This window comes from Carya illinoinensis, chromosome 6, assembly GCF_018687715.1.
Source record: "Carya illinoinensis cultivar Pawnee chromosome 6, C.illinoinensisPawnee_v1, whole genome shotgun sequence".
Classification (NCBI taxonomy): domain Eukaryota; kingdom Viridiplantae; phylum Streptophyta; class Magnoliopsida; order Fagales; family Juglandaceae; genus Carya; species Carya illinoinensis.
Genome location: NC_056757.1, coordinates 28,077,000 through 28,094,061, shown reverse-complemented (window position 1 = coordinate 28,094,061; position 17,062 = coordinate 28,077,000). Strand labels below are relative to the sequence as shown.

The 17,062-nt window shown below is 36.4% G+C and overlaps 2 protein-coding genes across 2 annotated transcripts; one reads left to right on the top strand and one right to left on the bottom strand.

Annotated features, from left to right (window-relative positions):
• The first annotated feature begins 275 nt into the window (after nucleotides 1–275).
• On the top strand, nucleotides 276–2,921 carry LOC122313490. The gene is made up of 2 exons (XM_043128554.1): nucleotides 276–1,003; nucleotides 2,572–2,921. Exons 1-2 carry the CDS (start codon nucleotides 467–469, stop codon nucleotides 2,656–2,658), a joined length of 624 nt encoding a protein of 207 aa, XP_042984488.1. The 5' UTR covers nucleotides 276–466; the 3' UTR covers nucleotides 2,659–2,921.
• A 1,662-nt stretch (nucleotides 2,922–4,583) lies between these two features.
• Nucleotides 4,584–6,368, bottom strand: LOC122313489 (probable xyloglucan 6-xylosyltransferase 5). The gene has a single exon (XM_043128553.1). The coding sequence runs from the start codon at nucleotides 6,128–6,130 to the stop codon at nucleotides 4,760–4,762; it is 1,371 nt and encodes a 456-aa protein (XP_042984487.1). The 5' UTR covers nucleotides 6,131–6,368; the 3' UTR covers nucleotides 4,584–4,759.
• Between the last annotated feature and the right edge of the window lie 10,694 nt (nucleotides 6,369–17,062).

Here is a 17,062-nt window from a genome sequence, read left to right as displayed (position 1 = left end):
TAAAAAAAATAAATTTATCTCCATAAAATTAAAAAATATTAATATTTATAACTTAATTCGTGACAATATCTAGCCCCAACTTTAAATTCACAAGTTGAGCTGGATGTTAGCAAAGCATTGGCCCACCATATCTAAATCCAAAGCCGTGCACTGTCGAGACTCGAGGCCCAAGAGGCTCGCAGCAGAAACAATTTCTGGCCTCCGGTCACTTTTCAAGAAATGCATTTTTTGGGAGGGACCTTTCTGAGTTTTTTTTTTTTTAATTTTTTTTGTATTTCCTGCTATCTTTTTTATGGAAAATCTTCCATCCTAGATATTTTCTTACACGATAATCGATATCCTCAGATACGGAGAGGAATATCTCTATCCATAAAACTATGGCATTGAGTTATAGAACTAGCTGACGAGCATGAATATATGAATCTCACTTGTTCTATTGGTGGTGTCACCCCGACCATTCCAAGAAATGAACGGTGCCGAGGTTCCCGAATCCTTGGACGAATGGCAGCAAATCCAATCCCCTGTGGGAATAGACATGGCGGTTATCAGAGACAACTACCTCGACTTCAACAAAGACCGCTCCTTCGTCTTCCCTCCTAGCCACCACGAAGGACTACAACTGCAAGTAACTCAACAGGATCTTCAAGCCCCTGCAGTCACAAGTTCGGAACCTCGTTCTTTGTCGTCGTCGTCTTCTTCGTCGGGTTCTGAAGTTGAAGAGGAGGAATATCGAAGGTTGCCGCCGCTCCGGGTGGCCACTAACGAGATAGGGAGGCGTTGGGGAGTGCGTTTTGAGATTCTGAGGACTGGAATCTTCCATTTGGCTTCCAGGGTTCGTAGCTGCGCGGTGTGTTCCGGCGGGTTTTGGTCGATTGCATCGGTGACCGGAGTGGTGGCGGCGGTGTTGCTGTCTTTCTTGTACGTGAGGGTGCAGCGGCGGCGTCAAGGAGTCCACCAAGAGAGCAGGCTTAGTTTATTTTCTCTTATCAGAGAGAAAGACGAGGTTTGTTCTTTAACTCTCTTTCTGAGAGTGTTCTTTCACTCTCTATAAAGCATTAGTAGTGTAATGGCCAAAATTAAAACTATAGCTAAGCTAAAGTTGGCTTAAAAAGTAAATTTTTTAATCAAATTATAGTCAAACTTTGACTAGATCATTACTAATGTTCAATACACCTAGATTGTGCATGATCGAGGATTCTAGGATCTAAAATCGAAATGCCTTGTATCATATATTCAATTTTTGATTGAAAATTTGAGAATTGTCTAACAAATTAATTATGCCTACAGTTAGCAACTTGTGACACATTCTTCTAGGGTTCTCATCTATGTCTCAAGTTGTTGGTCAAATCATATTTTATTCATAAAATATTCCTTCCCACTTTATTCATGGCGCTCCAATAAATTGGGATTGATTGGCTGTTGTATTTTGTATGCCAAATACTTGGACGAGTTTTGCTATAAATCAGCCATTATTCACATCACACATTCCACACTTAACTTTTTATAAGATGTGAGAGTTTTTTTTTATAAGGTATATGGATGTTTTTCATAGGATGTGGGGTGTGGATGATGAGAAAAATTATTCATACATGGGCATGCAAGTTGGGCTACTTGTGGTGTGTCTTGGGCACCACTCAATCCCTCCATATAAAAGATAGAACAAATTATTTATATATATATATAAGACAATCCCAAGGATTGGCTAAAGTGGTGAAAGTCAATATTTTAATAAAATAATAATAAATTTGGAGAGTTTGTTATTTGATGTTAATAAAAAGTGGTTGGCTTATAAAAGTAAATTTTCTAGTCAAAATTTGGTGAGACTGGCCTAGCCAATGCAATTTCAAACTTTAGCTAGATGTGAGAAAAAGCCTCCACATTGGACTAGCCAAAGGTCCAAAGCTCAAAACTTAAGCTATAGTAATTCTTGGGCGCACTCCATTGTTGGCTACTCACTGTTCACTCTTAATCATACTATTTTATTATTTTCATCAACCTCTCCCTCTCTCTTTCCCTCCTTCTTTGCATAGCCATTCATAACGCTCAGAGGCTTCTCAATTCAATGCTGAAATTCGAAAAAGAAACATGCAAATCATACAACATTCAGGCTTTTGTTTGGTTATACAAATGAGATAAGATAATAAATATAAATAATAATGAGATAATTTGTGAATAGTAATAAATGGTTTGAGTGAAGAGTTTGAGAAATGAGAAAAAAAATAAAAAAATTATAAAGTTAAAAGAGTTAAAATATTATATTTGCAAATTTGAAATTGAAAAATGTTTGTGTTTGAATAATGTTTAAATGTTGAGATGAGATGAAATGAGATGAGATTATTCAAAAAATTTGTGAAACCAAAGACCTTGATACTGTTGGTGTACAATTTTGGAGACACTGTAGAAGACTCTTTAATGCCATTCGTATAAAATTTTGGAGACGGTGTAATGTTGTCTCATCGATTTCATGTAATGTTGTATCATCCAAATCGATGATAAAGGCCCTTTGTCTCGGTGTGGGCAGGGAATCCATCTTTATACTTGTTCTAACCATAAATCCAATTTTCCCTGCAGAAAATCGGGCAGCTCTTGCTCCACATTGCGCAAATGGATGAAGTATTATTGGCACGACGCAGGGTTCCCGTGCTCCGAATTGGTTGAATGATCATATGCAGCATCCAGCAACTAGATATTTACTTTAGGATCTGCATCTCACCTGCTCCTCGGCAGCATCTTCTTGAGCATCAGAAAATATAAACAGAGAGAGATACATATAATTTGTTTTATAAGAAGGATGCTAATATATCATACTGGTGACTGCATCCAGTTCTTCATATCAGATTAAGCATTGTCCTATTTTTATATATCTGCATAACTGTGTTCTCAGGGTGCTTAATTAGGCATGAATTCCTTTTCTATGTTAATCTTTGTCACCCTCTGCACCTACATTAGCCTCCGTCGAAGATCAAGATCCGATAAAGAGTTCATCCCTTTACGGTTGCCGTTAGATTAAGAACATTCTATTTCAAAGAAAGTGTCTTTTTCTATACTTGTTAGTTGTTTCTTTGTCTATGATGGGTAGAGAGATTAGTGTGAATATGGAAAAAGAAAACAGGGTGGGCTCAGCAATATTCTTAGCTGATCTTTAGAGAACATGAAACCAAATAGGAAGGAATCAGCCACAAAGTTCCCTAACCTGGTCCACTGCAAAATGATTTCAGCGATTGTTCATAAACTTTTCAATTTGTCTGTGACATGCAACTACCACAGGAATTGCAGTATAAGAAGTTGACTTTTAACAAATGAAATATATTTGACAAGAGTTCATGGCCAACCTAGGCTGTCAACTAACGCCAGATCAATAAAATGGGAATATTAAATGTACCCTATGCCTCTCTGTAAACTAAAGTCTAAAACTAGTCGCAGGAAGAGAGAAAGACGTAACAACAATTGTTTTTTGAAGTTTTCATATGTCCTCTATATTTTGTATTATATATTTTAATTTCCAAATATCTTTTCATGAAAATAAATTGAAATAAATAAAGTTTTCAACACTAACAAGATGTACGTAACTCATTGTCGAGAGCCTTTGTATCCTCGGGATTAGTCAAGACTTTGTTCTCAGACACCCATTGTCAATCAAAAAAACAAAAAACAAAACACACATCATAGTAAACCTTTTAATAAGAAGCATATCAAGAGAACAACATTAGCAATGCTTCTAAACAGGATGTTTGGCAACCAAGGAACAATGTAGGTGTCTATTTGATAAGTAGAAATGCGGCAGTAGATGAAAGAAAAAAAATGAGACCCACGTACGGGTGCATGAAAAGCCAGACTAAGAAAGATCAGAAACAATGCAATTATTTATTATTCAACAAAATGCCATCATGAGCACAGATATTGAAAGATCAATTACAGCAATTCGATAGAAGAAAATGATGAATTCCAAATCCTTTAGAAGCACGGCAGCATAAAGGCAGGGGCAACATGCTTCCTGATGGTTTACCGTATTGGCAGAGAATTGCTTCCTTTTGCTACAAGTCCGGAACTTCAATTTCTTTAAGAACTGAAAATCTTTGAAGAAAGACTATATACTGATATACACCACATTTGCTCATACAGAGTTCCTGTTAGGGAACTTCAGGAAGATAGGATTTACCAACACTGTTCTCCACGAAACCATAGCAGCCAGTTGTATCAGTTACATAAAAGAAGTCTCTATTACTAATCACAAAAATAAAAAAAAGTCCCTATTGTGGCTTGAAGGTTACAGCGAAATGGAGCACAAACGAACAACCAAAGGGTATACCCAACTGGAACGCTAGCTATGTTGAAATACTTTGAAGCAGATGTACTATACTATACATTTTGTTCATTGCAACAAACCTAAGTTAGCAGCCAAGGAATCCAAGATCATAAGCATCGTCTATTACTCAATGAAATTAACAACTTAGTGAGATTATACTGCAAACAGGAAGGAAAAAACCAATTTAGACTGATATGCATGCGAATGCAACGATTAAGCACTATCATGTTAAAAAAAAAAAAAAAACACTACTTTTTTATTATGCTAAATGAAATAAAGCAAAGAATCCTAAATTCGTTGTGGATTCCATTTTCAATACATAATGTTACAAGCCAATAATACAAAAGGAGAAAGCCACTAACTCAGATATCAGATGGCGTTGAAATCAGCAGTAATCTGACAAAAGTACATTGGAAGACCATGAAGGTAACAATCACTAGCAAAATGGGTTACTCACAATTCTTGCCCACTTTGTGCACCGCGCGTTGAATGCCGAATATCAAACTGGTCTACAGACTCCAAAGGAGTGGTAGTCTCATTCCTAATCCTCTTGATCTTAGGACTCAACAACCCTCTATGCCTAAACCCATACAGCTTCAGCACCTGATTATCCGCAAAATTGAATGCTCTCTCCATGCTTTTCAAGCACCTCTCAACAGCATAATCGCCGTAGCTCCCACAAGGCTTGCAACCCACGAAATGTGTCACAAACGGCCACCTCTCGTCCCCTAATCCCGGATGATACTTCTCCATCATTTCCTCGTACCTATCCACCAACCCGGCCCAATAACCATGCAAATAGTAAGAATTCTCCACGAACACCTTATCCATCCACTCATCCTTCTTCGAAATCAACAAGTATATCAATGCAGACTGATCATCAGCCTCGAAAGCCGGCCGGCCCTTCAAATTTGCCGTCAAAATCTTCCCGGCCTCGTCCCGAATAGGCCCCTTGGGGCCCATTGGAGCCCAAACATCAAGCAAATCCAAGGACCACTGGCAGTTCCTGAACAAAAAACTACCAGTGTTCAACGCAATCCACGACTTCTGATCGAATAACAAATCTGGGTAACCATGGATAACCAAATTATGATTGATATACTTCCTCAGAGGAAGCTCAAACACCATGTCCGTAAACAAAGCATCGCTGTCCATCCACCATATCCACTCGACCTCCGGGTGCGACAACATTAACCTCCGAATCAACGGCAATTTCGCCCAGTACCCAGCGAGCTCCTTGTCCAAATGAGCCAAATTGTACACGATCTCAATCCCATGAATCCTACAATAGTCAATCTTATTCTTAATGGACTTCAAAAGGTAGTGATCCCCAATTGGGTTATCACAAGGCTTCGGAGGCGACCCAGTGACAAGCAAAACCCGAGCTTTCCCCTTCACATAGCTGGGAAACTCCGGGTTTTTGGCGAGCCAATTCCTTCTCTCCTCGTCCCAGTTCGAGATCTTGGGTCCGAGAGAGTAGGTGATGTTGGGGTTGATCTCGGGCTCGGGTGGTTCGTTGGGGTCGGAGGGTTCGTCGTCGGATCGGATCTCGTCGAGGATTCGTTTGGTCTCCTCAGCAATCTTCTGGGCGTCGAGATCGGAGTCTGAGGAGCCGGTGAGGTTGCCGATGCCAATGGTGCCGCGAAGGACGAGTATGGTCACGAAGCCGCAGAGGAGGGTCAGCTTCAGGTTGTTGAAGGTCTTCTTGATCTGCCGGCCGCGTGGGACCGCCGCCGCACGGCCTCTGGCAGTTGTTGTAGTAGTACTAGTAGGGAGGCCAGTAGCTGAACCTCGTTTCAGGGCCGTCAAGGGATCCTGGCCCATCTCTCTCTCTGACCTCGCTCTTCTTTTTAGCTTTCTTTTTGGATTAAAGTGTGCGTACGCCTTTGCTGGATGAAGGAAATGAATTAAGTTAATGATTGAAGAGATTCAGAGAAGACGTGGGGAGACGCTTGAGTTTCAGTTTGGGTTTGAGAGTCATGGGGAAGGGAAGGAGGACACAACAACAGCTAGGTCATGGTAACAAAATCATTTCTCCTTTTTATTATTTTTTATTTTTTTCTATTAGCAAGGTAGTGTAGATATATAGGCTTGATGAGGAGCTAAAAAATAGGAAATTTTTATTATAACAACATGTTTTCAAAGAGCAAACATCAGTTATTTATTCAGAAAATATAAATAAACTAATTTTTTTTTTAATGATAAGTTTACAAGTGTTTTAAAATAAAATAGAGAAATAATTTAGTTATTTAATAAAAATAAAATTATAAATTTATATAACTCGATGTATTATACATATTTTAAAATAGATATAATATATTACATAAAATTATGTTAATTTTTAAATTTAATTTTATGAAATATTTTTATAATTATGTCGAAAGTAGTTCCAAGAATACCTTTCTTTTATTATAAAAAAAATATTTACTTAAAAATGAAATGTACAAAAAATGGTGTCTTAGTTTAGTAATCAGTCCTTAGTAATTTTGTAGCCGGATAACATTTCGATTCATTATACGTAGCCCCAATAAAAACAATTTTGTTTTCCTTTTGCGGCACAACCATGGTATCACTGGCCCTCATGCTGCGCAAGCTGGCATTCATGTTGCGCAAGCTGGCAATTAAAGGTCGAGTTGCCCGGAAGGTGGAGGCTCCGAAAGAGACATCTTACGTAATTGGATCAAGGTTCTAACATGCATCTTGTCCAAAAGTAGGCCACTCACACTCATCCTTGGAAATAGGGGATGCCGGTGCGGCGGTGCCCCAAACCCGCATCTGAGTCTTGAAATTTTAAAGTGAGCATTAGTATGGGATTGGCGATCACATTTAAGGTGAGATTTAGACGATAAGATGAGAAGAGGTAGTTAAATAAAGTATTTTCAGAATTTTTTTTAAATATTATTATTATTTTAGATTTAAAAAAATTAAATTATTTATTATATTAATGTAAGAATGTAAAAAAATTATAATGATTAAATGAGATGAGTTAAAATTTTCATTATATCCAAACCTAGCAGGACCATTTAGATGTTGAGATGGTCCTAATTTATCTTATTTATTTTAACATTTAAATATTACTCAAATATAAACACTTTTCAATTTTAAATTTTTAATTTTTCAACTTTTTCATATAATTATTAGCTAATCATTATAATTTTCTCAATTCAAAAAAAACACAAAAAATAACTAAACTTTTTCAAATCTTAAAAAAAATTATATTGAAAAACTATATTCTTTTTTTATTAATTTCTTAGATTTTTTTGTCATATTTTGCATATCTACTATTTTTTTTATTAAGTAAAATATATTTTATTTTGATTATCATAGTTATAACACTTATTTTTCCAATACTTTTATAATTAATAACAAAATGGTAATATCGTTAATTATAATTAAATCATTATTTTTTGCTTATATTTTAAAAATAAACTAATCAATAAAATCTAAGAATATATTTTACCCATATTTAGATGGGAGAAAAATGAAAAGATTTGTAGATGTTTGAATTAATTTTGTGCATGGAATAAAAAATTAGAATGGAAAAAATAACATGATTGTTCATGAAAAGAGATAATAAGCGTAAAAAGTGGATAGGTAAGTTAGTGCATGTTAAAACATACTCCAATATTCATCCCCCAACTCTCTTCAAATGAGTTCTCCATTCCTCCCCAGTGAGTCAAACCTCTCTTAATCTAGTTTCATTTTCAGTTTTCCTAACCAAACCAGAACTACCACAGCAGTCCTTCATCATCCTCAATTAAGATAACCTTAAACACACTTTCATTATCAATGCACACCTTTCTACCAACCCATTTCAACCATCAATCCACAGCTCAAATATGCAAAAACCACACACATCCTCTTCCAGCAAACCAATCAAATACCCACAAACTCTTCTTGGTAACCCTAAGACGAGTGCAACAATGCGTAACCTAGAAACTGAAAGAATCATCAAACCCTCAAACACTCTAAAATGGATCGACCTAGACTTACAGCCAGAAATTGAAACTGCAACATATCTTTCAGAGCATATACTCATTTGATACATTATCTCCTCCAAGCCACTCAACAAACATGCATTGCATGCTACGATAAAGGCAGCATGAAGCTTATTATAGGGCTCTCAACTAAAGACTTAAGCACAAATACCTTTCTTTTCACCTTCCCAACACAACATGAAAAATTTAGAGTTCTAGAACAACAACCATGGAATATCAGAGGCTTCCATATGCTAGTAAGAGACTGGCATATTAGATTAAGTCTACAAGAAATAGATCTCAAGATGTCAACCTTCTAGGTGCAGGTACATGGATTGCCTTTAGAATACATGATAATAGCAAATACAGAAAGAATAATAAGAAAGCTAGGGAATTTTATTCAGGTGGAGCAAGCCACGGACATGAGAATAATCCTCAAAAGATATATGCGTGTACAAGTGGAAATAAATGTTGAAAACTCACTCCCTGATGGCTTTCCACTCTCACGACCTAGAAGACAAGCAACCTAGATCAGCTTTAAATATGAAAGACTATCTGACTTTTGCTACTGTTGTGAATGCCTAGGTCATATACAGCAAGCTTATCTCCTTTTCCAAACTCAAACATAAGTAACAAACTTCGGTCCGTGGATGAGAGCAAAGAACATGGCTATGAGAAGATTGGATCAATATGAGAGCCACCAACATGCGGCAAGGTTGGGTCAATTGGAAATGAGAGCCTTAGTAAACAAACAAAAAACTTTTGAAACAAGATAATTCTTCCTGCAATCATCAAAAGGAAAGGGGAAAATGGAGGAAATGCAGCAACTCAGCAACTTGATGGTGCAAGAAGAATCCAGTTTCTGCATCCGAATCGAAGCTACAGGGAAAACCACCCATGGTGAGCAACTCAGTATTCATGTAAGGGGAGACGAACTATTAAGGAACACATGGCAGTTTGCTATCTCATCAATCTACAGAGAAGATTTCCTTTAATGAAAGCAGCCCAATCTGCAACTCAATGGCATGGCATATCTCCCTATAGAACTGCAACAGTAGAGTTTGTCACTCTTTCACGATGACCAAGAACATCCACTCCATTCATCCCAGCAATCCTTATCAACTAGTAAGAGTTGCACCCCCTTCTCTTAATCACAGCCCACCCTCCTTAACTCCCATCAATTCACCCATTATCTTTGGAATGCACAATAAGCATACGGACCAACATACACCCACAGAGAAAACAAATTCAATCTTTAAGAGCATTATAGCTCAGTTCGAGTAGCTCAAAAGCCCAACTGAATTCACACTCAAGGCCAATGCTATTTCCCTTTTGGTGAGCCCATCAAGCAAATCATGTCTTGCAATAAAACCAAACCCAATACGTGCAACACTTAACCCATCAAAATCCTGCAACTTAAACAAACTATCATTTGATACTCTAATGGTTGACCCAATGTGATATCCCTTTTTTACGTGTATTTTTATTGATTGATTTTTTAACATTACTATAACTAGTAGTTTCCTTGTTTTAAATTAAATGTGATTTTTGAGGTATTATTTTATGATTTTTAAGTTGTGAAATTATTTTAATATGTTTTCTTGTTATTTATTATTGTTTTGTATTTAAATTATTTTTTAATTTAAATTAATTATTTTTGGGCTTTAAAATTATTATGTTTTTAGATTTTATTATTTTATTTTATTTAATCACTGTATTTAAATTATTTTATTTAATTTGTTGTTTTGAAAATAATTTTTATTGGATCAGTTTAGTGACTCAAGTTGTGAGGTTTAGACCTCATTTCTTTTACTTCCTTTTCCCTTTTTTCCTTTTTCTTTTTTCTTTTCTCTTTTTTCTTTTTTCTTTTTCTCCTCCCTTGTTTCTCTCCCGTGCGATCCAACCCCTCCCCTCTACCTCTATTCGTTTTCATTTTCTCCTCCAACGCGCTCGTTACTCGCTAGCGTGGTCAACACCGCCCACCCTAGTTGCTTCCCAATCAGCCGGTGACCCTCCCCCTTCATTTTCAAGTTGCCCCGTGCCACTGTTAGCCCCCACGTGCACCTCTAAGCCGCGACTCAAAATCCTCCCTGCGCCACCATCGATCACCATTTCTTCACCACTTTATTATCGACCATCTAGCAATCTAACCCACCCTTCCCCAGCTCCAATCAACTACCGGTGAAACTCAACCATCCTACTTTCTGTTTTAGACTTTTTGGCCTTCAACCGCCGTTTGTGCCTCCACTCACAACCAACCACTACCATCATTATCTTCACCAGAATCCCTAGACCCTACCCTAACCTTCTCTAGTTTTCATTTGATCCTATTCAAATTTGGGTATTTTGTGACCCACGGCCACAATGCATCTTTCAATGTGATGTTGCCTTTCCGCAGCCTTTTGCAGCTCATTGATCTTCTAAAAATTATTTTATAGTACTGTAAGTATTTTTCAAATGACTTTTAAGATTTAAATATATTTTCCCATTAACAATACTTGTGATTGATTGGTTGTGTTGAACTGAGTCCGAAGAGCATGAGGGTCGGTTGGATTGGAGGACAGAGTTGTGTATATGATTGATTGATGTCAGAATTTGTTGTTGTTGGATGTTTTTGTATTTTGCCGTATGCATTGCATAGTACACGCATGTTCGTGCTTACAAAATGAGAACTGGATTTTATGTGATAAATGATTTTTGGGTATGTTTAAAACGAATGGATTGGACGATTGAGACAGAGATACTGTAGGGATAGTGGTATGCAGGGACGGTGGTGGAGTCCCGCCTGTAATTCATCTCTACGATGCACGCGGTAGGGATGGTGGTAAGTAGGGATGGTGGTAGAGTCTTGCCTGTAATTCTCACCTACAGACGGAGTTGTAGGGACGGTGGTAAGCAGAGACGGTGGTAGAGTCACACCTTTGATTCTCACCTACAGTACTCTAATAGTTGGTTATTGGGCAATTTCTTGGAAAAAATGCAAGATTTGTTGTCGGGTCATTTTCTAGGAAAATGGCGGTTGTTTTAATGGACTGGAAATGTTTTGGGCCAAAATGAGATTTTGGCGTACGTGGAAAATTGGTTATTTTGAGAAATGATGATTGTTGAGTCTCATGCATATAGTATCATGTTTATGCATATTGTTGTTGCTTTAATGTATTTTTATCTTGTAGCCTATTTGGATTATTACTTACATGCAGTACTTTTTCTTGATACCGTAGACTTTAATGCAGATGATGAGGAGGCCGAGTCTGAGGATGCGGTTCTACCGAAAGAGTGATCAAGGATCACTCTCTCGTGGGTTGAGATTTATTTCTTGTTTTTTGTTATTGTTTTTTATTTGTATTATATTTATTTTGGATAACTGTATTATTTTGTGTACGCTTTATGCTTAAGTGAACTTGTATTTAAAAATTATGGTATTTAGTTGACTGATTTTAATTATTCTGCTGTGTTTTTGTTGTACACTTTTTGCTTGTACACATACTTGGCATTAATGATAGGATGCGTGACTCGTGTTATCATCATTCCGACGTCTTGATTTCCACGTGTCCGTACATGGGAGTTTAGGGCATCACACCCAACCCCTTCAGCAAGGCCTAACAACCAAGGGCAACAGAATACTAACCCAGCCCAGCAAACAACCAACCCAGTCCAACCAAACCCTAACCCAAGCTCTAGGAATTTTGTCCTCGATCAGCCCAATACACCCAGCAACTTACTACAACAACCCAACACATTCCAATACCAAGCATCCTTCACATTCCCCTTTCTCTTCTCGAATTGTATCCCAAAAGTTGTTAATCTCTACCTAAATCCCCATCACTGAAAACTTAGAACACGGATCAAAGAAAATGCATACTCATGGAGGGCAGGGAGAGTCAACCTCACTTGGAGAGGAATGAAAAACCTCAAACAGCTATCACACCAAGCCAAAGCAAGGAAATAACTCAACTTCAGAGACTGGGGAAATGAAGGAGATCTCGATTGCAGAGTACATCCAACATGCTAAATGGAGGAAATGCAACCATATAGAAAGACGGACAAAAAAATCCAAATTCTCCCTGTACCAAAAAGAGACACAATACTTGAGTAATATGTCTCAGACCCAACATCTAAAGTTTTTTTTTCATTGGATAATGAAGCCGGTGTGGCAGGGCATGTACTTCACCCAATGAAAAATGAAGATTCTGTGTTAGAATTACAAGGGCCTTGCCCGTCCCCATGCAATTAGAAGCTTAGAGGCAAACATCAAGTATTTAAAACTTGATGCAGTCTTCCTCTTGAAGATAATTTTGTATGATGTGAATACTCCAACCATTGTGAATAGATTAGGTTTTAACTTGTATGTAAATATTCTACCATACATTAGATGGGGTGGACTTTTGTTTATGTGGAAAAATGGCATAGTTATAGAACCTGTTTTTATGAATAGTAATATAATGACTTTGTTTGTGTACTCTAATCCTGTTCATAATCCGTGGCTTTTAAATCTTGTTTATTACCCTGCACAACACTGTAAAAAATGAAGTTTTTGGAAAAATCTAGAAAAGATTACTCACATCTTTAATGGTCCTATTCTTAACATTTGTGATTTTAATGTTGTCCTTAGACAATCTAAAAAATTAGGGGGAAGGCCCTTTACTTACTCCTCAAAATCAAATGACCTTAGAGCTTACATAGAAACAAATGGAATGGTTGATATTGGCTTCCACAGACCAAAACTCACTTGGACCAACAATAGACAAGGAACTAGAAATATCAGAGAGAGACTTGACAGAGGGATAGCCAACGCTCCTTGGATGAACCTCTTCCCAAAGCCACCCTTCAACACCTTCTCATCAGCTCACCTGACCATTCACCCATAATTCTGGACACCATGGGAAGAAACTATCACGGAAATCCTTTTAAGTTTGAAAAACTTTGAATAAGAGATCCGACCAGTCAAATGGTGGTGCAAAAAGCTTAGAACACTCCTTTTGTATGAATCCCTGGTCTTATTCTCACCAAAAATTAAAAAATGTCAAAAAGGCTCTAAAAATGTGGAACAAATATCACTTCATAAACATTCAAACTTCCATAAAAAAATTTAAAACAAGCCATTTCTCATATCCAAAACAATGACCTCACCAATCAAGCCATGAATTCCGAAGCTGAGATTAAGGAACTTCTAGATGAGCAACTTAAGAGGAAAGAAATCCTTTGGAGACAGAAGTTAAGGTTACAATGGTTGACCACGACCGAACTCAACACAAAATTCTTCCACTTGTCAACCACAATCAGAAGTAAAGCTAATTCCATTGAAAGCTTGAAACAAAATCACAATCACTGGACAACTGACCATACTGACATTCATAACATCTTTTTGGATCACTTCACAAATATATACAATTCGTCCAATCCCATTCCACACGCTGATCTAGATGAGCTATTTCTAAGCAAGATCTTTGATTTGGACAATAACTTTCTTTGTGAGATTCCCACTCAGGAGGAAATCATAAGCACAATAAAGTAAATTCCTTCAACAAAAGCCCCTGATCCTGATGGTTTCATTGGCTTATTTTACAAGCAAGATTGAGACATTATAAAAATTAACTTCATTGCGACCATAAGATTTTTTTTCATACATGGGAAACTATTAAAAAAATTGAACGACACTTATATAGTCCTCATTCCGAAAATAAACCACCCAACCATAGTGCATCAATACAGACCAATCAGTCTCTCAAATGTTTGCTACAAAGTCATAGCAAAGATCTTTGCTAACAAGCTAAAAAGAATTCTCCCAAGGATTATCTCTCTACACCAAACTGCTTTTGTCCTTGGCAGAGTCATTTAAGAAAACAACATACTTGCCTAAGAAGCCTTTCATCACCTTAAAAAGAAAAGAGAAAAAAATGGGCTTATGGTAGTGAAGATAGATATGGAAAATGTTTTCGATATGATGGAGTGGAATTTTATTCTAAGCATTATGTCAACGTTAGGATTTCATAGAAGTTTGATCAATTGGATAAAAGAATGCATTACCACTATGTCCTACTCTGTGATTATCAATGGGAACCCTTGTGCCTTTTTCCACCCTTCTCAGGGCCTTAGGCAAGAAGATCTCTTATCTCCCCTTTCTGCTCATACTAGGTACATAAGTCCTAACAAGACTCATTACTAGGGAGGAATATTTGAGACATCTCAAAGGAATAAAGATTAATAGACATAGCTCATCCATTTATCATCTTATGTTTTTTGATGATCTTATAATCTTTGGGAAAGTATCACAATAAAATGCAAAAATTTTCATGAACTGCTTGGAAAAATACTCTTCTTGGCTGAGTCAAAAATCTTATCCTAATAAATCACCCATTCAATTCAGCAGAAACACTTTACTTAGAAGAAAAAAGACGTAAAAGATCTATTTAGTTATAAAATTGCCTCTTCAAAAATAAAGTACTTAAGACTTTCTCCCTCATTCAAAGCCTAAAAAAAATTCACTTTGAACATCTTCAAGAAAATTTTTTTGAGAAACTTGCAGGCTAGAAGGCAAAGTTACTATCTCAGTTCAGCAGAACCACCTTTATCCATTCAATTACTAGTTCCATTCCCTCTTATGTAATGTCGATACTTTTGATTCCAAAATCATTCACCAAAAAGATTGACAAAGCATTCGCAAAATTTTGGTGGGGATTCCCTCTTGAAAAATCTAAAAACTTCACACCAAAATCTTGAAAGTCAGATTTTAACAAAACCCTCTTGTGCAAATTAGGTTGGAATATAATAAACGGGACCAATAGCACTTGGAAATATGTTCTTTCTGGAAAGTAGTTGGATAATTCCAATTTCTTTAACACCCTTCCAAAAGCTTCTGATTCTTGAATCTGGAAATGCATTCTCAAGCAAAATGACTTTTTTAAACAAAGTGTGTGCTTCTAGATAAACAATGACACAAGTACAAAGGTTTGGTCTGACTCTTGGATTCCAATTCAGCCAAACTTTCAGCAAATTCCAAACAACATGCCCATTGACAACGATAGGACCCTTGCTGTCTCTGAGCTCACATGGAAGAACCTAGAAGATGGAACATTCTTTTACTACAAGCTCTGTTCCACCTTGATATTGTGACTGAAATTTTGAAAATCCCATAAACCTAAACTAACTTTCATCGACAGGAGGATAAACTTTGATGGATGCACCATTCTTCAGGAATTTCCTCTGTTAAATCTACCTATGTTGCCATTACCATGAATTCCAATCCCCCTCAGGTGCAGTCAAATATTTGGAAAAAATTTTAGAAAATCAAGATACAAGATAGACTAAGACTTCTAAGTTGGAAAATTCTCAACAACATTATTCCCACTAAGTCCTTGGTGAAAAGATTTATTCCTCTAATAGATGAAGAAAGTCATTGTCCCATTTGCAATAGTGAGGAAGAGACCCAAATTCATTTATTTTTAACTTGCCCTCTCACTAGAATTTTTGGAGGCACTCCCCTTGGCCTTTGAATATCTCCTGCCTTGCAAATCATGAGATCAGTCAATGGATTGAATGCATAACTTTTTCCACAGAAAAGATAAACATTTCCCATAATGATGAGCACATTTTCCAAATCTTTGACATTAATGTTATGGACAGTATTTGGTTTTTAAGAAATAGGATTGTCTATGAGTCTTTAATCCCAAATATTGATAATTTCATTTCTAGCACACTGAGGACTTATAAGGAACACTATGATGCTTAGGGCAATAAATAAGTAAATGAAAGTCATGACTGGAGAGTTATACTGATGAGTGTGTGAAAGTGCACTCTAAATACCTTATTATTGGACTAAAATGCTAAAATGTGAATATAAATCATAGGAATTAATGTGTATTCTTAAATTGAATTTCTATTTACGTTGAGATACTCCTAAACAGTTTTTTTATATTTAATTTCAGAGTTTATAAAGGAGTGAGTTAAGACCAGTCAAATTCAAAAGAAGACATTCATGGGGTTTGAGAGCAATTTGGAAGAAAAGAAAAAGAAAAAAAATCACAAAATGAAACTACAAGAAGTCCAAGTCTGAAATTTGCTAGGAGACAGTCTAGACATACTTTAGTCTTTTGACTGTATCGTTTTACTCACATATCGAATTGATGCGATTCTTGATGCATTAGAAAGCTATCTTAAAGTTTTATAACTTTGTCTCTAATAAGAATTTACAAATTAGAATTTCTGAAGGGCGGACGTGGTTGTCAAGATAAGTCCTAAAATTTATGCGTTTTTTAATGCGAAAATTAAGAGAACATTAGAGTTTCTTTCCTACTCTATATAAGCATATTATTAGTACGAAATAGAGGATGAGGAGGCATAAGAGGCATATCTGAAAAGAGAAAAAAATCACTTCCATGGCCACCGTTCGCTTCAGTTTTCTCTGGAGATTTTTGTTGTCCAGTATATTTATGGGTAACTAAATTTTCAAGTAGGGTTAGGGATGAACTTGCATATTAGATGGTATTTTTAATTTATGTATTTGATTTTCAATTGCTACAATTCTTTTATTTTATCGTTTTCAATTCATCGTTGATTTTTTTTCTCCGAATAATCATAAAATTTATTCTGTTTATGGATTCAGTCATCCTTTTTCTATTGAATGGATTAGTCTTTTGATTATGTTTTGATAAATTATATATATATATATATATATATTGATTTAGTTTTTTGCTGCAATATCGCTCCCTGAGTATATTGTCTTCATTGGATTTTCTTAATAGGGGTAGTAATTTACGTATTTTAAAAGTGGTGAATGATT

Bases quoted from the DNA above. Each gene is read 5' to 3' on its own strand.
- LOC122313489 (XM_043128553.1), bottom strand. From the start codon at position 6,130: ATGGGCCAGGATCCCTTGACGGCCCTGAAACGAGGTTCAGCTACTGGC.
- LOC122313490 (XM_043128554.1), top strand. From the start codon at position 467: ATGAACGGTGCCGAGGTTCCCGAATCCTTGGACGAATGGCAGCAAATC. The intron at 1,004-2,571 runs GTTTGTTCTTTA...TTTTCCCTGCAG, and splicing joins TTATCAGAGAGAAAGACGAG to AAAATCGGGCAGCTCTTGCT.